General features: G+C 36.0%; 1 protein-coding gene across 4 annotated transcripts in view; it reads right to left on the bottom strand.

Moving 5' to 3' along the window:
* Nucleotides 1-6464: 6464 nt before the first annotated feature.
* SPECC1L (sperm antigen with calponin homology and coiled-coil domains 1 like) overlaps nucleotides 6465-25263 on the bottom strand; it is a 69096-nt gene continuing 50297 nt past the window's right edge. For all 4 annotated transcript variants that reach the window (XM_049804234.1, XM_049804232.1, XM_049804230.1 and 1 more), the window contains exons 13-16: nucleotides 23573-23675; nucleotides 12265-12381; nucleotides 11303-11362; nucleotides 6465-9130 (exon numbers count right to left, since the gene is read on the bottom strand). In XM_049804234.1, coding sequence (XP_049660191.1) covers nucleotides 9041-9130; nucleotides 11303-11362; nucleotides 12265-12381; nucleotides 23573-23675 — 370 coding nt within the window. In that variant the 3' untranslated portion in view covers nucleotides 6465-9040. The remainder of the gene's footprint in view (nucleotides 9131-11302; nucleotides 11363-12264; nucleotides 12382-23572; nucleotides 23676-25263) is intronic.

Genomic DNA, 25263 nt, shown 5'->3' with positions numbered 1-25263 from the left:
GAATATTACATTGCTGTTGCTTCTGAGGTTTTAACTATTCCATATAGCTGCTGTTTTACATTATGGTAAATCCTTCAAAATTATTTAAGTGATTTTATTATAGTCAACTTAAACACACTTATGGAGCTAGTTCCACATGTTTAACAAAATTCTGTAGTGACAGCTTGGAAGACAATCCATGAAAAAAACTTTGCTTAGGGAATATTATTTCAGTGGATATGAGAAAGAAAAGTTGCAGCTCTACAGATTGTGCAGACACTACTGTTCTAGCATACCTCAAGCCTGGCCTCTGCCCGGCTCACCGCTTCTGTCTTGACCTTCAGATTGCCAAGTGCAGGTGTACAAGTCACTTCTGCAATGCTGTCATGCACTTGCTACAGAAAAGAAAAACATCTATTTTCTGACATGAGTTTACTACACTACACTTTTAAAACATTTATTTTTAAAAGAATTATGAAAACTGAAGATCCATGCTTAAAACCAGGATATAAATCCATTCTGAGAACTAAGAAGAGTTTTCTTAAACCAGTCAAATTCAGGGAGAATATTTCACCTCAACAAAGGAGAAGTGAGGCATTTTCTTGCAGAATAACATTACTGAGACAAAAGACTTTTCCGGATTGCTGAACAGTCACAAAACATCACACAAAATCTAAAAAAAATTATGTAAGAAAGAGATAGAATTAAAATACGTATACTAGTCAGTGCATTTAAGAACACCATTTGCAATAAACAGGAGCCCAATCCAAACCTCTGGATCCAATTTATTCCAGAGCACTTGAAACTAAAGCTCTAAGACAGCATTTGAAAACAGTTACCATCCAGGATGATTGAGATGAAATCAGATTTAAGGTGTTCTAGTCTTTATTTTCACCTGCAAATTTCATTTTTGGGCATCTACTTTAAGTACTCTGAACTGTTATAAAAATTAAGTCCCCAATCCCTCCCCAGCCCAGTTGCTGGAGGCCGGGAGGGGGGAGCTCATACACATGCATTGCCTTACTTGGGTTGGGTTAAGTAACATTTAAATAATTCAAATGCTGCAATGCATTACGGAAGTTGCCTAAATTGAACGTATTCTCTGCAATTCCCATCTCTGTTACTCATATTCAAGACTAGGACAATACAGGCTAAGCAGATGCCTTAAATACATACGTACCTCTTATCCAGGGTATTCACCATCTTATAATTTAAAACTCTTTGGGGGCAGATACCCTAATGTATGCTGGTATACCAAGAGAGACATGGCTTCCAAAAAAACATGAGTTTATTTGCATGCAAATCATTTGCATGCCCTTCTCATCTGCAGCGTATAAACCTCCGCAAACTACTTCCTGTAATATTTACTCCTGAAAAACCACGGTGCCAGAAATAGTGTTAAAATATTCCTTTTGTAGTGGCTTCACTCAAGAAAACATCAACACACATTTTGCTATTTGCAATCTTTATTTAATGAATAATTAAGAAGAAAACATGGCAACATTGGCAAATTGAAGGCATACATACTAAATACTCATACAGAATACATTATGGAGAAAGTAAATGCCCAGATCTTTAGTGGTCCTTGCAAACTAAAAGCATATTGGTCCTCCAAAAGGTTTAGCTTAAAATATGCTTGCTGACCTTTTAAGTTCCAATGATTAATAGCTTGTGCCTTTCAAACGAGGAACAGGGTGAAATACAATTTGAACATACTTTCAAATTTTCCTCAAACCTGTATTTGTCAGCTCTAACCAGAAGCAAACAAAAAGTTTTTTTCCACCTTACCGTTTAAATATATACATTAATACACCACCCTAAGTATTCAAGACGCAAGCACTTCTTGAAACATGTTCAGTTTCATTAAGAACCTGCAGATGTACATATATGTATACACACATGTATATATGTGTGTATATATACACGTACATATATATTCATTTATGCAAACCCTCTCTCTATCTGTATAATGTCCATATATGTCAATGTGTGTGTGTAAACCATTTGAAAGGGTTCTGGAAAAAAGAAAAGTGCTTGTTGTCTAGAACAAGAATTACTAAACCCATACAGGTACTGTTAGGTAAGTCTAACAGTTGTGTTTCAAGGGAGTGTAAAACCAATACAAATCAGAAAAGCTGGATGGATGAGAAGAGCTTTTAAGAATCACTGGTTTTTACATTATCTTTAAAGGCCACGGAAAATTAACTTTAAATTAGCTATTTAGGAGATATTATTACTGGCTGCAGTGTCATCTCAAACAAGGTTACTCCTTAACCAATATACTGCTGTGAAGTTAGACTGAGATATCAACAAAATTCTGTCCTTTCATGAAGTCCAAAATTCACCATATTGTTCTGTCAATTCTGCCTCACACCTGAACTGAAAGTACCCTCATCCGAGAGTTGGAGGGTACCGATTAATGCCCTTCTGACTTTGATCTGGAGAGTTGTCCAATATTAAAAGGGTTCACTGATTTATTTCATGTACATTGAACAACTCTTGATCATTACTGACCTAAAGTGAACTTACAGTCTGGAGGCTAACTAGTCTATGCTTTGTTTAGTAGCGTTATACTTTCTTCCCATTAGATAACATACAGAAAAAACATTTCTGTTCAAAAAAACCCTTCAGATATGTATAAAAGTGCTACTTAAAAATAGTTAAATTGACCTTATAATACAGGTAAAAACAAAAGTTTCTAACAAACTGAAATGTTGTAAGTTACAAGGATTAACTACTTGAGTATGTTGTGTGTACATATGTCCTCTTTACTGAACCGATTCCCAAGTAATCATCCTAATTGAGCATATGCAATAATTGGAAACCAGTAAAAGCCTCCAGAGAAATTTCAACAATGGAATGAAAAAAGAGCCTCTTCCTCCCCGTTTGTTGAAATAAGAGTTCAGAAACAAAAATTGACTATTCCATTATTGCAAATGCAGTCTACTGTCAAGACAAGTCAGTTCATGAACTGCGGAACCAGGACTGCCAATGGCTCCTCTGCAGCAGAAAGTGTCCACCGGGCTTCCTACCTACCATATAAATACACTAGTTACATGCAACTAAAATAATACATATATCACTAGAATGAAAATGCACGCAATACATTGCTATGCTGGGGCAGAGTAGGTTTTCAGCCTTGACTTCCCCAAACAACTTGTTCATATTCTAGAACTCTATGCAAAGTACAAAAGCCTTAGAAAAAGTGCAACAAAACTAGCTTCATGACATTTTTCTTTCCATTTCCATAAATACAATCTCATAAAAATATTATTAAACAGAAGCATACTTCCCAGTGGAGAACAAACGTGCCACATCTCAGCTTTGAGTAAGTGATTTTGGCTAAACTGAAACCCCCTGAAAATAGGGGATTAAAATGAAACCAGCTTAATTGCATCAGGCTGCCATAATATTCTGCCAAAAGTTTACTCTACTGTTTTGTATCCACGAGTCCTGCTGGAACTGATGGGAACTTTATGTGAAACTCTGTGGCAGACAGTGGCCTAAGGGTAAGGAATATTCCAAGTAAAAGCCAATGTCAGTTGGAAAAACGTCATCTGGTATTCATAGGTTTTACTGAAGTTTCAGTGTGAGGAAATAATTCTATTACTGCAGAATGAATTAATTTAAGGAGGCCAGGATAGTGGCCTTGTCAAACTGAGTTCAAGGGTGTTGCATCCCCAAAACTGGCAAGCGCAAATACATAAGGAGAAAAAGACACTCGTATCAACACTCTAACTGAGATCGGAACTGTATAAACCTTGATCTTTTAAGTTATTCAGCATTAATTATCAAAAGCATACTTGCTACATATTCCAAATGCTTAGCATCTTGGCTTTGACAATTACAAAGCGTACTACAACACTGATACTGAAATCAGGGAATACAACTGAAAAAACTTAGCTGAATGAAGGACTGGGAACGCTCAGCAAGCCGGACAGTAATTTAAAACCCATCCAGCCACTCTCCTTTGAAAGCAGAAACACTATTAGAGATACCTTTCTAAATAGGGACAATTGAATATATTAAGAGATGGCTATGAACTCTTAACTCATCTAAGGAGTTGATAATCTGGGGGCAAGAGCACCTAATGGACACCCTGGGGTGACGTAGGCTACATGGGAGATAAGGAAGCCGTGGGGGAGAGTTAAGCAGCTCTAACGTGTTTTGCCAATCAACACACACCAACTTGGGAAAGCAAGGTGGCACGTCCAGAACTTGTGGATGATGACTGCACTTTAATACTACTTCTCACCAAATCATTCCTCCAGTTGGTTCATGTTACTATGTATTCATATACTAATGCTAGCGTAAAGAACGGAACTGCAGAAATAGAGCTTGGCAGAACATAAAAATAAAACAGAAATAAATATTTACCAAGTTAAGGGAAGGACCACAAACAAACTATATAGTTAAATCAGTCTGTACATGAACACTACTATTTTAAAATCCTCTTTCTTAGGCCACCTCAGCAAAAGTATTACTCACAATAGGCAAAAAATAGTGTAAAGGTGTACAACTGGATTCCTTCCCAGAAAAATTCTGCCCCTTAACAGCTCCTGCTTGATGCAGCCCACAGTTAAGCTGTGATTATATTAGTTGCAAGAGGCAAATAAGTAGTAAAGTCACCACATGAGTCCCATGAACACAGTTTTAAAGGCTTAACTTTAGCATATGCATAGCTTCACGCCAGCCATCCAGAGGGGGCAGCTTTAGAAGATATTATCACCTATCACCTGAAAAACAGACAGAGTTCCCAAACCAATCACAAGCAGAACACAAAGTAAGAAAAACACCCAGAAGCTCTCCATATCTCTAACTTCCCAAATAATCTTATTTAAAACTAGGCTATAACAAAATTTGTACCCTGGGCCAAAACTCTACAGAAAGAGAGAGAATTGAGTAAAAGTCATTTTTTGGTGATGCAAAACGTGCAACAGAATCCAAATGTCTGAAGTGTTGGATCAGGGAACTGAAAAAAATAGGTAAGAACTTAACATTGAGATTGGTAGCAGAAATGAGATGCCAATGAGAATTTTTCACCATGGCTACAAAACTCTTACGGCAGATCCTTAGCAGTTTAAACCCCTGTACTGCATCATTAGAGCAAGGGCCAAATTTATTTCTCCTTATGCATGTAAAACCAGAGTATGACTCTGCCAGTGATATTAATACAAGTTTACACCAATGCATTAAAGCCGAGTTCATTTAGCTCTGGCAAATTAAGGGGCCCCTAAAGCATGATGATGGACTTTACAGAAAAACACAAACAGTGGAAATATTTCACAAAATTGGAGACAAAAAATTATCAGAAATGCTACATGTAACTTGAGGAATATATTTTATGCAAAGGAGACAAAAAATTACTTTTAAATCAGAATATGCTGTAATAAATATTATATTCTGGGTAACCTAACCACAAACACAATTTTAAAAGGGAAAAATGTCACTAGCAAATTTTCAGAGGCATGAGAATGAGAGGTCTTTGTGAGGGCCAGAGATCCACACCAGGGATATTAATTTAGTATTTCTATTTAAATATACAAGACAACCACAAACTGGATCGAACAAAACCAACAGAAAACCAAATCAAGTGTAATCCATTCTGAAGTCATCTCAGTTCTGCTATTGTTAGATACTCCATACCAAAACCTCTCTGACAGAATTTTCCCAAATAACCAAATTTTAATTTTTCCTCCCATCCCTTTTTTTTGTGGTCAAGAAAACCTCACAACTGTTCATTCAGTTCATTGCTAATGATCTTGCATCAGGATGACAACTAGCCAAACTGAATACTCATCTGGCTCTAAACTGACTTCTCTAATCTATGGAAGCATTTCAGTAAACAGGATCCAGAAGATGATATAGCTGTAAGTGCATCAATATGTTCAACAGCTCCATTTTGTTGTCCACCCCACCCCTACAGCTGGCAATGAGTAACCCTGATATACCACAGCACAGGCATTTGCAAGGCACATATTAAAATGCAATAATATAAATTGATGATAAAATATTTGTCCTTTTTTTAGTACATTCAGAAATATGTTCTGGATTAAAAAGAAAGTAAATCAGCATGAACTTGCACTTCATAGGTACAAAAGACCAGGCTGTTTCAGGATTGACTATGAGTAGGAACCAAACAGAACAGTATCATCCACGTCCAGAAGAGCTACAGCTATTCTTCCTCTTGAAAAACTGAATGCAGTTTGAACCTTCAGAAAAAACATGTTGTAGAATGCAGCAGGGCATTATGTTTGTTTTAGATCTTCCATTGCTTCATTACTTCCATTTGGACAGCGGTGCCGCATCTTATGTGTAAAGGCTCAGATATATCATTATAAAAAAAACCTCTTCATGAAGCCCAATTTTCCTTTACAGATATGAGTTCAGCAGAGGTTTATCAGACAGATCACACCAAGAAGTTTGCAGAGCTCTGAAGTTCAAAACAAGATGATTTTTCTAATTACTAATAACTTTTTTTTTCTCTTTCTCTCTCTCTGAAGACTAGTAGCTCATCTTTTTAACAGAAAGTATCTGGAAAATGTGATTTCCCCTTTTACAAATGGTTAACTATTAGTGTTATTTCAGTTAAGGGCTAAAGTTAAGGACTAATACAACATTCCAGGTAAATGAAGTTGACCACTGGACAGAAAAAAATCAGCTTAAAGCTCAAATTACCTTAGCAAAACAGGTCATGAATTAATTTAGACCAAGAAATTCTATCCTTTTCATTAGAAAAATATTTTCTGAAAATCTAAGGCAATAAATAAGACAATCATAGATAGGGATGTCTGTTCAGAGGGTGAATAAAAGGTTTTTTTAAACACAAAGTGGCAAAACCTGGAATTTAGAAGTAGGAGATGGAATGTGAGAGCAATAAAGTGTATTTCCAATAAGACTACACTTACTGAAACTTATTTGAAGAAATGAAGTGAGCAAATTTTTTTTTAAGAAATATACAGGAGAGGAAATTGTATATCAGACTTTTATTAAAATCTGTTAATGAAGATTTTTCACTTGAAGCCTCTCTTGCAACAACTGTCTTTAGCTTATGTTGGCTCTTCAAATGCACCAATTACTAATCTGAGGGTATCTAGCTACTTTTAGGGTTCTAAAGAACTGTAAGAATGTGTGAGACACTGCTGCTCTGAAAACTTCTCTAAAGACCCTCAGTATGGATTAAGTAGTTATTCTGCAAACTTTTTGTAATTCTCACAGGCACATGTCAGTGTAAATGTATATTTTTATACAATGCTAGCTGCTAGAGACATGCTGAATTATTACTCTTCACACGGGCTATGTTCTTCAGATGATAAGTTTTTGTATTTGGCAATAATTTTGAGTTGAATCTGTGCTTTTATACCATGATGAAGTTTCACAGATGCCAAGCACAGCTGCATTCACTGGGTTAACATCTGTGACATTCAAACTGTCCTTAACAGTCATAAGAGCACCACAGGAATGGCAGATTCATTTTCTTTATAACAGGGTTACTGTGTTGAAAGAGCATGTGCTTATAAATAGCAATTGTTGAAGAACTCACTTCTAAAGTAGGCTTCTGCTTAATATTAATGAGAGACTTTCAACTGTGGCTTAACTGCTGATAAGTATTCAGAAAAATAAGAGGCAGAAGCAATGATAGAGTGAAGCCTTCCCTTGATTTGACAAACAAGATTACAACAAACAGCTTATGACAAATGGATATATGAAATCGTTCTGAGCCATTAACATTCTGCACAAGGCCCTGAAGTGCCAGGATGTATCAATTCAATGATCGCTAAGGCACTTACTTGAACTCTTTCGCCCGAGAGCTGTTACATAAATCCAGGTACATTTTAGGAAAACAGAAGTTGAGCAGACTAAATCTCAATTCCTTCCTTGTGACAATGAGTCATTTCCATGCAATATTCAAGACTACTGGGTGTATACACATTACATCAGTTCCTCCATAGTTCTTGTCAGAGAACATCTCACCTTCTGTCAGTCAGATGAGGATGTGCAAGATCAATCAAAACCACACAGAAAACATGGCAAAGCTGGATTTTGAGACAAACTACTTCATTATTATATCTTATTGAAAATATCTTCTCTGCAGAGGAAATGCCATCCCAGTTCCAAAATTCTACCACAGAAATCCATGACGTATGCTCGTATTGCTGTAGACTAAGGCCTGCAGTAGCTGCTTGTGCTACACAGGCAAAGGAGGAAGAGGAGAAAGAACAAGCCATACAAGGGTTGATTATTGATTCATTTCTGTTATAATGGAAGCACAGGGAGTTTGGACAGATTGCTTGAAGTATAGCGTACCTGAAAACCAGGAGCTGTATGTGCTAGTCTTTACAATCCATAAGATAAAGTTGGAAGCCACATCGCTGTGACAGAGGTAGGCTTATAATGAAGCTTTAGAATGAAGAGTTCTTCTGTGCCAAATTTTTCGAGGTATCGAGAGCACTTTTCCACTCAATTTGTCGTTATGGAATAAAAGCTTGTTTTCCTAGAATATTGTGCATATTTAGAATAGTTAAAGGAGGGAAAATAGCTGTAAAGGCAGTAACTAAATTACCATTAAGAACTCTACTGTATCGGGGTGCCATATGCTGTGGGTAGAATATTCAGACTCTGTGGTATCAGGATGCTACAGAAAGTTCAGTAATATGACGCCATGTTACCCTTTTCCTTCTCAAAGCTTTATCTGTACATTCAGTCTCCTATATGCTAGAGGATCCATTCATCTCACTCTCCCAGGAAAGAAAGCTTCAGGAAGTCTGGCTGGAAAGGCAGCACGTAAGTAGTCCAGGCTCTTTAGGCTACATAATTAATCTGAATAGCTTAATAACTTGGGTTATTACAAGCACTGTGGCAACAAGTTCTTGCTTTTAAACAGTTGTTTCCAGGCTTAGTAGCTGAAGCAATCTGAGGCAATCCAGGATAGTGTCACTGAAGTTTGAGGGGACTCAAATGTTGCCAGTTTTCAGTGAAATGGGGATTAGCATTTCAATAAGATTTCCATCTGGTAGCTCATGTTGGTTCTATCCCATGGATCTGTTGAATTATTAGGGTTTCAGGTTTCAAAGTATTTGTAAATTGCTGTAACATACAGCATGACATTCTGCCAGTCTGGACGCTCAGTTCGCACCATTTCATTGATGTCCTGTCACAGAAAACAGATTGGTCAAAATCAGGAATGAGAACCTTGTGAGTAATGTGGTAGTGTTTTTACAAATTCCTGGGAATGGTAAATCTGTAAAGTTTCCACAATTTAAAGCACTGATGAAGAAAGCTCTGTTTTCTTCCATATATCTTTGTATGGCTTACAAAATGTAAACAGCCATGAATAGCATATCTGTAGATAGTTATTTTGTTGACTTAAGATCAAAATGTCTAATGTTGTGCATGCTTGAGTCGTCCCCCACTTAGGACAATTAGTATATAGTAGTCAAGACTTTAGTGTTCGCATACCCCTAACACCAGCCTCGCAAGTCAATGCAATCTACCTAGAACCGTGAGTCACAGAATCAAGGCCCAGATATTAATTGAAGCTTAAGTTAAAAATTCATATAAGGGTAAGAGTCAACCATCAATAAATAATTGAATCCCATTTTACAGTAAACTACTGAACTTTAGATTATTTTATACATATTTTTGAGTAAAGAGGCAAGGAAGTGGGAAGTTTACTACCAATCTGGGTATATCCAAGAAACAAAGCGAACAGTTCGTGTCTAACTGACAGGCCAGTTCACATGTGTTTCATAATAACAGTATACCAGATTGTCAGTGAATAAGCAGGGTAAACAAAGCCTGATCTACCCTTTTCAAAGGCACATGTACAAAGGAAAACAGAGTGATGTAGTTTCTCATAAATTTTGTTTACTGTAAGGGTCTATTTTGTAAGCTTTGGGTCCAGGAACTTCCAGAACTCAAAAAAGAGAAAATGTTTTTTTTAAATTTTCTACATGAAAGTAGTCAAACACTTTCTTATTCAGGAAACAAATAACTTCCCCTTACATTACCACCACTACTATTTACATACAGTCGTTTTTACACCCTTTTTCACCCTCCACCCATGTAATATGGAGAAGGAAAAAAATTCACAAACATACACATCATACACACTGCGTATGTAGGTATGTAAATAAGATTCTAAATCCTTATGATAGATACAATTTGCACTTAGAAGATTTCATTCCATTGAGTTTGTCTTTTTAGAGTATCTGTAATCAAGTACATTACAAAAAGAAAGGACAGACAGTAACCATTTAGACTAAAGCTGAATTATGGAAGGATTACTGCAGTTATTTTCCACAATCTAGTTCTTACGGCAGCACTTGGTAAGAAACTTCAATGTTTCAGATCACTGACAAAGTCAAAGTACAAAAGCCCAACAGTTACACTGCCATTGTCAGCAAATACAATGCTGGGGGGGTAAAAGTGCTGATAAGGATCAAGGGAAGTGTTATTTTTAAAAATGTCTGTGTTGTATTATTAGTTGCTAACTATGGCAGCTCTGTTAGAATTTAGGTTACAAAAGTATCACTTAAGTATCATTTCTGATACTGGCAATTTTAGCTGGATCTTTGTGATTATTGACAAGGGCTTGGGTTACTCCCAATTCCATACCTTCAGAAATGTTCCTTTTCTAGAAATACTACACTATTGAAAACTAATTCTTTTACTCTGAGATTTGTATAAGCTTATTATAAACAATAATTGAAAAAAACCTTATTTACAATGATGACAAATGAAAAGTTTAAGAGATAAATCTTGACTCTCATATTACACTAAGCAAAAGAACAAATAACATAGCTTGATTTGTACCTCTAGAATTTCAAAAACCCCAAATAATTTGAAAGTAGGTCAGAGATAGGAGAGAATTAATGAATTCTTGAAGATTGTATCACACAGCTATTTCTCAAATTATTCTCAAACAAATCCATTGCCTTTATTATTATTTTTTATGATATTGAGAGATGAGGTTTGATCAATCTTCCTTTTATAGCTTAAGAGTTTATCTGCTGCAGGCTATCACATTGTTGCCTTTGCTGTAGCTGCTGGACTACAGGTCTGTATCTCAGTCACTATTTCACGCAAAAACCATGTAAGCTTAAGTTGTTGACGACAGTGGGTTTATTAAACAAAGGCACCGAGGTAGGGAGTATCTTTTATGTTTTTCAGTCAAGTACAATACAGGGGCAATAACCTCTAGCTGAGCTCATCTGCTGCTATTTTTAAGTATAAAGCATCAAAATCTTTCAAAAGTACAAAACAGAATAATTTGATCTTTATAAATGGGTCATAATTAATTCAGTATGCAGTTAAAACTTACCAGAGTAGATTTGATGCCAACACTTTCAGCTGCCTGAAAAGCCAAAGTGAAATTTCTTCTCTGCATGAGATATAAAACCATGTTAGAAACCAAGGAAATACTACTTCAAACATAATAAAGTAGTGTAAGAACGTTCATAGTAATGCTGCTACTTTTGCTTCAAATGGCGTCCATAATTTGACTATAGTAATCTAAAGAGAGCCATAGGAATGAACATGTCCTAATATAATCCAAAAATTTATGGAAAATTTGTATTAATTCCTCATTCAGAAGATAATGCTGAAAAATCATTTCCAGTGAAGAATGACCGAGTTATAAAATGCTAAAGAATGGATTATTTATTCTTTAAAAAGCATAAAAAGTATCTTCATGTGTTAATGAAATATTCTTATTTTTTTAGGGTATATTATCATTAATAACATATCTCCAGATAACACACCAGTAGGTATTAACTGTAGCACACTAGAATACATACAGACTACTCTGCAGTCTTGACATCTAGTCTACCTTTATTGGATACCTATCACTTGAAAAGAGTATCACAGTTCAGTTATCAGTATGAGGAAGTAGGATGAAACAACATCCTTGTGATATTGAAAGGGATGAACAAAACATGTCAAGGTACAAATCTGACGGATTTAAAATCTTTAAGCTTAAACACCCCTTGCTTCCAAAACCTGAACTGAAAACACTTCCCAACTGTCTGGGTTAAATAAAATGCCTCAGACTTAAAATTTATGAACTTCTGTTATTTTTTTCTGTTTCAAAGTTCCATTTAACCCAATGATCTCATAATATTAAAAGGTTATAATAAGACAAGCAGCAAAGTAGTTTGAAGTGTTTCAGTTATGATTCCTAGTAATATTGGTTTTTTTAGAACTCAAATTTGTTAATTCTTCTTTATTAACTCATGTTAATTCTATAGTCTCACAGTCCTAGGAATGGGATTTTTAATGTCTTACCTTGTCCTGGCTGTTTAGCTCTTGATAGGGAATATGAGCTGGGAGGTAAGTATGGAGAACCGCACAGAAAGCCAAGCCATCATTCCAGCTACTGCTGAAGTTTGTTATGTCAATATTCTTGAAGGGAACAAAATATAAACAATATTAAAATCATAATCTAAGTATTATTATTTCTACCAATCCACCAATACTTGTGGGGGTTTTTTTGTGGTTTTTTTTAATACTTTTGAAGAAATCAGCAGAGAAAGTGAACAGCCTAATACTAAAGTTCTGTGGTAAGAAACCAAAACACACTACTACAGAGAACAACAAAAAAATGTAGTGATAAGAAAGTCAGTTATCTTTTATATTAATTAGAGATATTATTAAGCTCACACTGCCGCCCCCCCGTCCCCCGCCAAAAAAAAGTGTCCAAAATGTGTGTGTTAAAAGATGTAAAATGTTGTGGTAGAGTAAGAGTAAGGGTAAGAGTATAGATTTGGTACAAATGTACACACCAAGATAGTCAAACAAATGAGATAAAGATGTATGCCTAAAATCCCAGAAACAGACAAAGTACTAGCATCTCCATTAACGTAAGATTTTACTTTTCTACTTCCACTGCATTAATATCAAGACAAAATTTCTAACTGATGAGGACAAGTATTTTCTCTTCTAAACAAACGACTTCTGTACAGAAACTTATGCAAACAAGATCACAAACAAAAATTAAGTTTAATTTGGAAATGAAGATGTTCCAACAGATTTAACACTGACAGTGGCAGGGAATCATTATCTTTGGGATTGAAACTGAAATTGAAAACTGCAGTCTTGCACTCTCGACCTTTTAGTTCCAGTAGGAAAATCAGTGGCACTGGTAAATGCATCTCCTGAGACTGTATATAATATTATAAAAAGAGTCAGCCCAGTCCAGAAGAGTTATGAACAAGATGCCTCAGTGACCTTTTAAATTACTCTATACTTGGCTGTTGGCAGTCAAACAATGGTAAAGCGGCTAAGTGGGTAGCAGTCAGTTTAAAATTTTAATTAAGAAAAAAACCAGTAACAACAACTCACAGTTTATCTTTTAGACCTGTATGGATTAATATAAATATGCTTTAATATCTAACTCGCTTAACTGGGCTTAAGCAGAAGCTAACTAGCTCCCCTGCTTAGTTTTTAAAATTTTAACGTAGCAGGAACTATGACCTCCAGTCAAAGAATTGCAGAAACGCAATCACACAAGTCAACCTTTCACCTGACAGCATAATAGACATCACCTGTCTTTGCCAAGACATAAAACTTGTCATTCCTAGTACAGAAAACTCCACCCAGAATCCCACAGTGTTACTGTGCCACGCAGGCTGAGAATGAAGGCAGTTGTATTTCTTGTCAAACCAATGATTTGGATTACAAATGGAAAACAACTGCAATCCCCTCCAACAGAGGAAAAAAACAAAACTAAAGGCAATTTCTAGAAGAATGTGAGGGAAATCTCCGTTTCCTGCTCAGCTTTAGCACTTTTTATACAAAGTCCATCAAATGCAGGTTCAAACTCTGGTGACGTAAGCGTACGTGCTCAGGCTCACAATGCCCAAGGCAGTGGTCTGAGCCTCGCCTGCCGTCCTGCTGCCTGCTTGCAAACGGAAATGTCATTGTTGGAGACCCCCAGTCTGTGGGAACATGTTCTTCACACAGCTTCCTCCAGCCACAGGGGTGGGAAAATTTAAAAGCAAAAGAAAAAAACATGAAGCTCTCCCTCCTTTCTCCTCAAGAGAGACAGGAAATTGGATTTAAATTAATGCTTGGTTAAAACTTTTTCAATGTTACTTAAATTAGGCAAACAAATACAACACATAGAACAAGGCTTTAAGGAAAAAAAGGGAAAAAATCAGATTGTTAAAGCCAATAAATTCTTACTTGTGTCTGTTTATAGAGCTACTTTTTGAAAAGTTCTTTCCCCCTACCCCGTAAGCAGTAATGCCTCAGATCACATCTGTATCAAGAAGACGGCTAAAGGTAGGGAGAAGGGCTTTTCCTTGTCACGGTCATCTTTGGCAAGCTAGTTACAAAAGTCAAATGTGGATGATCATGTTTCCTTTGCTACACAATCCACTGAGGGAGAAAAATTCAGTCCTGGTTTTCATCCCCTGGGGGAAATATTCTCCCTCCTTCCCCAGGGTGGCCAAGTGATGTGGGAAGGGGAGGAGAAAGATGCACATTAGCATCATCACAGTTAAGTTAAACACAGATCTGCTCAGACACACATGCATACATTGAGCCAAATGATAAAAAAAAAAAATTGTACTAGTTAAAGCTACTAAAAAGCATTAGCAAATTTTTAAGACTCAGGACTACAAGGATAGATATGACATTCCTTATTAAAGTAAGGAGGAATGCTGAAGCATTGCTGAATCTGATGGACAGTTTGTAACACACTAGCTTCCAGTCTAGTGACTTAATGCTGGATATAGTTTCAACAAGTACCTGTTGAACTGGCATTACTGCAGAAGATACTCTATTTACCATAGACCAGGAGTCCGTTAAAGCCAATCACCAGTCACTGTACAAATAAAGTTTGATAGTACCATGTCTCACAGAGCTTACAATGTCTTTTTTCTCTCCCAGGTTGCTCCACATATTTCAGAGAAAGCACAGCAATATTTATTTGAAAATTTAAGAGTTTGAACCTAAACAGCAGCATCACTTGAAGCACAGATGAGATCTCAGTACTGAAAGAGGGGTGGAAGGGTACACAGCCTTCAAAGTGAGAACAATAGCTTGTATTGGAAATGTGGGAGCACAGAGAAAGGAGAAGCAAACAATGCAATACTGTTAAAGCAATGAGCTGGAATAGTGATCTTTGCAACAGTCAGGATGGACATCAACAGGCAAGAATTCACTCTTCAAAATTAGAAAACAGGATGCTGCTGTGATGTATATGAGATCATCAGAACCTACACCTGAGGTTTGACCCTGTGGATGAAGAAGGAAGACTTGTGCTCAGAATATATGAAGAAAGGAATTGCAAGGTATCAGAACAGTCTGGATGCACTTGAAAACAGACCTATAGAACAGCTGGGGCTGAAGACAGGACTCTTTACATGACTTAAAAAGCAGGAGTGCTCACCTCGAAAATCTAGAGACATTTTTCATTATTTTATAAATATGTGAGCAAAAAACCGCAGTATACAGTTGTGCTGAAAATGGTAAATGAAACTAAAGGAAGAGAAAGTAAGTTTCCCTTAAACGTTATTGTTGTATAAACTAAAAATTTCACTTTAAATATTTGTGGCATCCATAGAATGTTGAAATTTGAATATAAAGATTGGAAAAAAGGACCACTTAAAAAAAAGTTCACTTTCAAGTTTGGTTGGCTCTCAAAAAGAACTTGGAATACCGTATTTTTCTAAATCTTCCTGTGGGGTCCAGCTTTTATTATTACGACAACAAGCAGAAAACAAACCTATCATCCAAGAATTTTAATGTATCCAGAGAAGCTGAATTAAATACAACGGAAGGAAACAATTAAAAGGGACTGGTTTCTGTTTCCAATTGCTCTGAGCATTATGAATTATTATTACCTCTCAGACTAAATAAGTATAATATTGGTCAGACACTAAAAAACAAATCTAGAAACTGGACAGATTGTCATTTAAACTGAAAATTTAATTTTTTATGTAGGGCTCTGAGCACATAACTAGCACATTTAAATACAGCACAATTTTATTTCCCAAATGCTTTTAACTACTTGCGGTTTTTTGAAAAAGCTTGGTCAGTATAATGAAATCAATCTTGCATTAAGCTCTTATTTCTCAAAGAATTGACGGTAAACAGAACATCAGCCTAAAATCTCTGACATAATTTCTTTTTTGTTACTGCTTTTATTAAGTAATTGGCTCTATTAAGAGAATTCTGCTGGAATCTAATCCGAAATGTTTCTTCAAGCCATTTCAGACCACACAGTATTACAGCAATTGAAGGACATATTTTCAGATAAATTGTCAAATGAGGAATAAGACTTTCTAGAGATAGGTGAACTAGAAGGAGATTGTCTATTGTCTATTAATGTTTAATACTTAGGATGGGAGTGAAGTCACCTCCAGTATTTGGGAGAGATTTTTTTTTTTTAAAAAAGGCAATTCTAAGAAAAGGAGTTAAGCAACAGGCTGTTGTCATAAAAAGATCTGTGGAAGACACTTTCCAACCAGGAATAAGAAACAGTTAAAAAACTGTAAGACTTTGAGAGACAGAGCTTAAGAATATTACATTTTACATAATCAAACAGACCAAATTCTATAGTCCATTCTACAACCATGACAAAGAGGGGGAAGACAAGATGGTAGGAGAACACACACCCTGGTAGATCCACAACCAAAAAACATTTCAAGCATGACTCAAGCTCCTATTAAACTGCAGAATGCAGACTAGGAGCAGTCACCACAACATGAGTATTCCCTTGTGCTCACACAGAAAAAAAAACAATAAGAAGATTCTTCCTGAAACAAGGTTGAAATGCAATAGGAACAAAACAACCCATTATCTTAGGCTGAAATACAATAGCGGTTAAACAGTAAATGAACTGGATTTGAACATGAATCAGAAGTGCATCCTTGCAGTAAAGAAGGCAAACTGTACCCTTAGCTGCATCACTAAAAGTACAGCCAGCAGATTGAGGGATGGGATTCTTACACTCTACTGGACCCCTGACAGTCTACACCTGCAATACTATATAGAGCTTTGATCCCCCCAGTTCAAAATAGTCACAGAAGAATAAAAAAAGGGTACAGCAGAGAGTTAGCAAGACGATTAGATGGTTTGAGAACATGACAGATGAAGAAAGGTTGAAGGAATTTGATTTATTCAGCCTAAAGATTCAGGAGAGATGTAGTCAGTCGTCCAGTGCCTAAGAGGCAGTTATAGAGAAGATGGAGGTATTTTCTTCACAAGGACGCATGCTGACAGGAGTAGATGCAACAGACGCAATTTTTTTCCCATGGAAATTCTGTCTGGATATAAGCAAAAAGTCTTCACCTTGAAACAATTAAGCATTGGAACAGGTTGCCCAGAGAAGTGGAGGAATCCCCCTCACTAGAAACATTCTAGACTGCTTAACAGGGCTCTGCATAACATCAGTCTAAGGTCTCTCCCAAACTATGACTTTTCTAGAATTGACAATTTAAAAGTATTTTTAACCAGTGTAGTGCTAATTTTTAAATTGTCTCCTTTTGCTTTTTGCAACAATCCCAAATTAACTACAGGTCTTCTATAGTCAGTGAAAATACCTTTTCTTTTTAAAAAGCAAGAAACGGATATTAACTATTATAACCCAGTAATTCAACTTTTTTTCCTCCCCGCCCTGTTCCCTGAAAACTCTACAGCTAAAAAAAAAAATCCTGCAAACACCAAAAAACCCGACTATAGAAAACATGGCTTCTAACTTAGAGTTACAAATTAAGAACAAAGATATTTTAACTATGTCTTCAGCAGACATATCCACAGCTGTCTTCAATCTCCCTGAACTATGTATATTACAATTTGAGCAGAGGAGCATACTGCATAGCAGCTATTTCTCCATCCCTTGCTCTGCACAAGGGGGAGAGGTTCCCACATCCTAACTCAGTTTGGCTCACAAATGAGTCAAGACATGGGGAAAATAAAAACATGTGTCTCTGTCTCTGTTGTATTAGTTAATGAAATAAGTGGGCTGAGAAAGCAAAAGCATTAATACGATCCTGTACTATAATATATTAAACCATTAAAACAAGATTTGAGGTTTAAGTGTACAGACCTTGGCAGGCTTCCTACCATGGCAGAAAGTTACTACTAAAAAGGTTTTAAAAGCTTTTAAAAAGACACATACACACACAAAATAGTATCTGTTAAAAAAAATTAGAAAGGTAAACTAGAAAATAACTGCTATCCACACTCCATTGAATCAGGATTCACTGATTCTCAAATCATTGATTAAAGCTGAGGCTATCAGTACTTTTAGCAGTAGGTGAGAACATAAAAGTATTTCTGGAATAGACTTAACAGCAGTCCTAACTACTGCCTCTTCAATCCCAGCTTCTGAAAAGGCAGTAAATGGCAAATATAAACCATCAAAACCCTTAAATATTGACCATTAATGTTTCTTTCCATACCAAAGACATGATATTTTTCAGTTTTGGCACAAAAAAGAACTATAAAAGGAACAGTCATTCTCAAAAATACCAACCCCTAACAGCTTCAGACATTAACATTTGAAGCACTTACAGAGATACAGACAGCTTCATAATTTATTCTAAATTTTGTCGTAATTAAGTCTAACAAGTTGACATTTCTCTTGTATCAGAATCCAATCCAAACAGAAAAAGGAAGCATGTCCTTCCTTAACTCAACAGTTTTTGGCTAAAGCATCACAGCTTAAACCAAGGAGAGAAGTGTTTTGGCAGCCTGACTACTTTGATGAATCAACCAGATAGCACCAGTGAAAGCATGCACACCCTGGAATCATTATTTGAACATAGGCTTACATAAGCACACAGTCTTGCCTTCTTTTTGTGCTTTTTAAAAAAATCAATATAATACTTTGAGTAGAATATGATCTAGCTTAGTGTTGATAAAGACGTGTATATAGGAGCAGGTTTAAAAAAAAGCAACCTGAACCATCTTTTACCTCTAGCTTTGTTATTCTACACTTATTGAGTACAAATGAAAGCATTGCTTGATTTCAAGGTGCAATTCACCATTGCATTAGGTACACATACATTCATACTCAATCACACTGCTCAACTGCTAAACAATTTTATTGTTTATTGCTGCCATGTAGATAGTAAGTTTTAAATCTTTTGTAAGACATGTAGCTTTGATCTGTATAGGAGGTAAAAATTAGGTGGTCTTTGCAGAAAAAAAGCAGCATTGCATGAATTAGAGGGCAGGTACTGCAAGACTACATTAAGGAGCTCTTCCAGTGTATCTGTAATTAGGAAGCAAGGAAAGCTTAAAGGAAGGTTAAGAAAAAATTTAGTCTATTCTTGCTGCTATCTTGTGACAATTGCTTTTTTGGTGTCAGACTTCTGGAAGCAAATTATCTCTGAGAATGCTGACAAAAAATGGAAAATAAATTGAAATATTGCTGTAGATAAGAATGGGTAAGGCTGTGTGTATCCTGTTTATTGGTCCCCTTCTTAACACGAAACATGCATGTTCACATCCTTTTTTGGACTTTTATTAGTTGTGTCCTCAAAATGAAAGTAGCTGTGTTCCAGTTAGGGTAAATGCTCTATAACAGCTGGATGGGATTACTTTATGCTTTGAAGATATCTGGAATTTATGACAGTTTTATGACACTGCATATATTTTAGAAGAGTCAGGAGGATTCTCTTTCTCTGGAAAATGCAGCAGTTGGCACTGTACTCTGAATCAGTATGTCAGATCCTGAGCAAAGCTAACACATTATCAAATTTCAAGTATTTTTGCCTGTTCATCTGAAAACTAAAGGTGATTTGCTCCTCCTTTATCTAAATGCTTAAAAAAACCCCACCCTTATCTTAAGAGAGCAACTCTCCTCTTTCATGGCTTAGGGATCTGTTCAGCCCTGTATATAATTAAACTCAGTAACTTAGTGAGTGCAATACTGTCTAGACTGAACAGGCTCTAGATGAAAGTTAATACAGAACCTGCCTGCTGTTAGTTCTGCAATGACCTTCTGCAGATCACCATTCTCCAGACTTAAGCTTCAAGGAGAAATTCTGCTTGCAAACAACATTCAGACAGCATGTATATTAAAAGCAACAACATAGTAAGATTTCTCTTCTTTTCATTGGCTATTTTAACCTTACTTTTGTTATTGAGCTACTCTTTAAAAATATCAGATTTGGAACACAGTTAAATATTATTTAACAACTACATTTCAAGAAATCTATTCATTTATTCCCTTCCAAATTTGCTTGAATAAATCAAGAAAACTGTACAAGGAAGGAATTTATTATAGTCTTTTTAACAGGGTTAGGTATTAGCTTGTTTATCATAATGCATTCACAAAAGAGAGTCTTAAGATAACTTTAAAAATTCTGCTATATGAACTATATATTTGTCAGAGGTGGAAAGAGCAGTTTGGTTTAAACGTCTGTGAATGTGCATGAAGGACTTTAAATCAAATCCTTCCACTATAATGGGGTGAAATAGAGCTTCACCACACTATCATCTTTGAATTATTTGGCATTCACAAAATTTGAAGCTTCTAAAGCAGAGATACTTAAGACTTTTAATCATAAGCTTGAAAGTAATTTCTTAGAGGGGATAGGAGAGCAGAAGTTGTTATTATTCCATTTTACTTAAGCAGACAAAAAAACCTACTACTTGTACCAAGCAATTAAGTAGTATTGTATTCTCAACAAGTATCTTGTGAATAAAGGAAACCTTCTCTCTGTGAAAGAGTACAGACCTTGGTGTGTTTTGGTGGGGTTTGGTTGGGTTTTTTTCCTTCTTTAGTATTTTCAACACATGGAATAAAAAGCAGCTCAAGAGCTACAGCTGGCCTACAAAGAGAATAATGTTTAATCGTATGCTGCTGCTCATTAATAAGGGTAAGCCAACTACATCATACCTTGTTTTTAACATTTTAAGCCACCTATAACTCTGTACACTTTAAACAAAATTTTTGAAATTAAGATTTGTATCTCGCTTTGTGTGATTACTTGATCAGTCCATGTGTAAACCAGAAATTCAACTATTATCAACATCCAGTGCAAAATATAATCGCAGAAATGAAAGGTAAAACAATGCCAGCAGCAAACATGGGTCTGCTAGAAATGGGGCTTTAACTCAACGTGCATGGTTTCATCTTCTGTATGAAACACCAAGAGCTGAAATAATTTTCTATAAATACTTTACATACATGTATGCATAAAAAACTACAGCTGTGAGACATCAACTCTAGGTGAGAGGGGGAAAACTAGGCCAAAAAAAAGTGATTGTTGTTGGCAACTGATGAAGAAGTAAACACATCTTTCCATGTTGGCAAACACATACTTGAAAAATACTGGCTTACAGGGCTGAGTGTTACTTAAATATTGGTAGTTTAATTAGAATTGCATTAGAAACAGATTGATATAATATGAATAGGACAAAATTAACAAAATAATTATTCTGAAACAAAAGACTTCTAAGACTTCCTTTTTCTTTTCCTTGTTTCCAAATCATGGTTACACTCTTCCAGGTCATTTTAGAACTTGTTACAGACTCAATTTGCAAGTTTTTTTCCTTTAACCTGTTATATCTGTAACTAAATAAGTAATAGATAACTTTGATTTAAATTGGTAATAGGATAGAAATTGGTGACTAGACAGCAAGTGGACCTACTGCTATTACTACAGAGGAAAAGGCTGGGATATTTAGGACTCTTCTGTGTGGCTCATGCAGCCGCTCAGAGACAGAAGATGGCTGGTCAGTCAGCATGCAGGTAGCTCTAAAAAGCATGTGCTGGCTCTTGCCCAGATGCTAAGCCAAACAAAAGCAAACAGTGGTATAGAAGAAAAGTAGAAGTTCTAAGTATGGGAAATGCTGGGGATAAAAGGGAACTGTGGCAGAGTATAAGACACTAGGAGGAGCTGAAGGTAAGAAAAGGTACCCTGTCAATATTTGGGTGATGGGGAAGGAGGAAGAGAGCTATACTACCTTAAGGGGGATTTAATGAGGAAGGAAGATGTTCACTATTCTGATGCTTGTTTACTGCTTGTCGGTTTTGAATCCACGTAATTTTAAAATAAAATTAAAACTAAGCAAAGCTTCAATTAAAAAGAAAAATCTTTATCTGGTATTGATAACATTGTTGAGATGCCAGAAAGCTGGGTAAGTACTACTCACAGTGAATACAATGCTAGATCTGTTTAAAACAATAGAACACCACTAGCATGGTGTTTAACCAGAATTTAATTTCAGGGGATGCTGAAAATAATCAAATTCTGTGCAACAAAGAAATGAATAATGAGTGTGCCTAAAGCAAAAGACATTCTTCTCCAAAACCTAACTTAATATAACGTCCTGATATTATCTTACTCTTTCAGAAGAAGGCATGCATCGGTTCTACAGATGCTATATGCTATGGTTTCTCAGTAGCAACACAAGCAGAGAACCATATTACAGTTGTTGAAGCAAACATATTAAGTCTCAAAATCTATTCTACTAGTGCTTATAAAACTCAAGTAATTATAAGCAGCAATCTATATAAACAAAAGCATGCTCTTGCATGTGCACACAACTATAGAATGAAAAGTTTGGAATACTTTCTATTACTTTTCCTTAACCAGATAAGGAAGCTGTCAAATTCATCTTTCATTTCAAGACAATATAGGAAAATATTTTTGCATTCAGTTTTAGAGGATTTATAAAGAAATATAACATCCTGCCTTTTTTAAAAGGTGGGGAAGGAGAAAGGCTCTTTCCACAAAGAAGCTTATCCTCAGAAATAGCACAGTTTAGTACTAGACGTGCCACAGGAAGAGGGGGGAAGGGCTTATATCACAAGCCTGTCCATTGTACTGAAAGACGACTTTTCCTATGGATGGGCAATCATCCTGTTATGCGGTTCTCAACTTCCTCCTGCATTGTGAGTCTCAAGTCATGGAAAGAGTAAAGGTTCTTAAACTGAGGATTGTGTTGGGAACTCCAAACACTTTCAATGCAAGTTAACCAAACAAATACATCATGGTCAGACTATTAACATCCTGGTTTAGTTCGCTGAAGCCACTATTCTTTTGAAAAAATAATGTAATCAGGAGAACTCTGGATAGTTATCTTGTTAGTTCTTTTGGCTTCTGATAACATTTGGACTAACTGAAAAAAAAGTCTGGAACCACAGCAGAAAGCCAAGTTCAAAATGCAAGACAATGCAACCTTCACAAAACAAACTGTCCCTAAATAGAGACTAAATGGGAGCACACTGAAAGATCCAATAAACCCTATACTAATTACCTATCAAAACAATATCTCTGAAATCTGAGAAATGGTACTCTAACTGCATTTGGGAAAAATTAATTTAAACCTTAAAGTTGCTAAAGTTTCAGTTACAGTTTCAAAAGTATAATCTGTAAAAGGCTGTCTTAAAGTGCCTCAATAGGAGGTCAGCTGCCCCCTTAAGAAAAAAGCTATCATCGACATGGAGCAAAGTGACTAAAGAGCTATTAATGTTACTTAGGTTAGGACTCGTAGCATGTGTTCCAAGAAGAGAGTACAGTACATACCAGTGCCATTGCAATCTATGCAGTCAACTGTGGAGCAGCCTGGTTTATGCCATTGGCAGATTCTAATGTGTTGCAGCTACGTTAAACAGCTCTACAGTTACCTGATATCCTTCTGTTTTTTTCTGGCACCACTTCAGCAAGGCATTTCTTTTGGATCCTCCATATTCTCTTGCTAGGGCAGACAAGGGATCTTTCCTCTCTTCCCTAAGAACAAAGCAGAAGTGCAACTTCGAGCTTGTAACGTATCTTTTACAACAGAAATACACAGTGTAAAAGCTTAAATAAATAAATAAAAAAAAGACAAATTATTGTCACAGTGAAAGCAGTAGGGTACAGCACTACTGACTGAAAAACAGAATACACAGAAATACCTGCAGAGGCCTAAGAGTTATTTTGGAGTAATTCTTTCATTAGCAAATCATCCTTCTTTTTCCTTTAAACTTTTTTTCCTAAGTCTTTCAACCTCAATGATACTTTTTCTAAGAGTTCAGAAAATTAAACTCACAACATGGTAAGTTCCAGCTCAAATCATTAAACTAACTCAAGTGACTTTATTTTGTATTTAGAAAGAGAATAAACTGATGCTATCTCTTTTGCATCTCATGGCTGATTACAAATGTCACCTTGAAACAACAAGTTTGCATATAAGCAGCATGGTGTTACTAACAGAACATTTGCCTGAGATGTGGAGTTCTCAAAAAAGAGGAGGGAGATCTAACTAGGCTGATCTGCCATTTGATAAACTGGCACAATAAAAGCTATCAATTAATTTCACTTCCAGTCTGTCAAGCTATCTTAAGTAATTTTTTCTTTAAGGAAAGATTGGGGAAGAAAAGAATGATCATATCCAAGTTGGCCATTCTTTCACACAAGTCTTACATTACAAGCATCTCTTTACCAGGCTTCAGAAATGAGTGCTTAGCTTAGGAAATATACGTTATAGAGGTTAATACTTTTGTAGTGGGCTAGTTACATGAATCAGTATTTCTATAGATACTCCAGTGAACAGTCTTTGACAAAATGACTAGGTATTACACCATTATGGAGCTTAGCTACTGGATATAAAGTGTGCCAGCAGTTGTTCTTATTTTTAATAATTTCCATTTGGAAAATTAAAATAAGATAGCTATCAGTGAATCCATACTGCAAAGACTTCCTCATCTACCATTTTTTAAAGAGTTCTATGCAGATGTAACCAAGATTCTCACAACATCCACAAAGATGATACCCTAAGTTACCCCTTTTGGATATTTCCAAAAAGATATACAGATTGTATACATTCACTCTCAAATCTTCAATTCATTGCTCTTTATAACCCATTTGGTGACTGGAAAGAGGGGTGGAATGTGGAAACACATAGTATTCTCAGTGGATTCCTCTGCTGCAGATTTACGGGTAGCAATTCTCCAGGTCCTGCTAGGGGAAAAGAAAGCATCCAGGGATTGCAGTTTTCTTCATGCATGTGTGCTACCAGTGGAACACCAGAGACTGTTGAGTGACAGCATCTGTCACTCAAAGCATAAAAGAAGAGAACATATGCCAACATAAACCCAAATCTTCTAAGGCACTAATCTTAAGTATATATATTGCAATTTGCAATAGAGGTAACATTTGAAGCATCCATGAAAATACATGCATAGCAGAACAATAAACAGAAAACAGTAAGTATCTTTCAGCATGAAAGATAACAGTATGAGCCTTCAAACCTAACTGCTAATCTCAGAGAGATTTAACATGACAAGGAAATTGCTAATTGTATATTTTCAATATGAAAGAAATTATCTGGATAGGT

The sequence above is a fragment of the Accipiter gentilis genome, chromosome 7, assembly GCF_929443795.1.
Source record: "Accipiter gentilis chromosome 7, bAccGen1.1, whole genome shotgun sequence".
Lineage (NCBI taxonomy): Eukaryota > Metazoa > Chordata > Aves > Accipitriformes > Accipitridae > Astur > Astur gentilis.
This window is presented reverse-complemented; position numbering and strand designations above follow the sequence as displayed.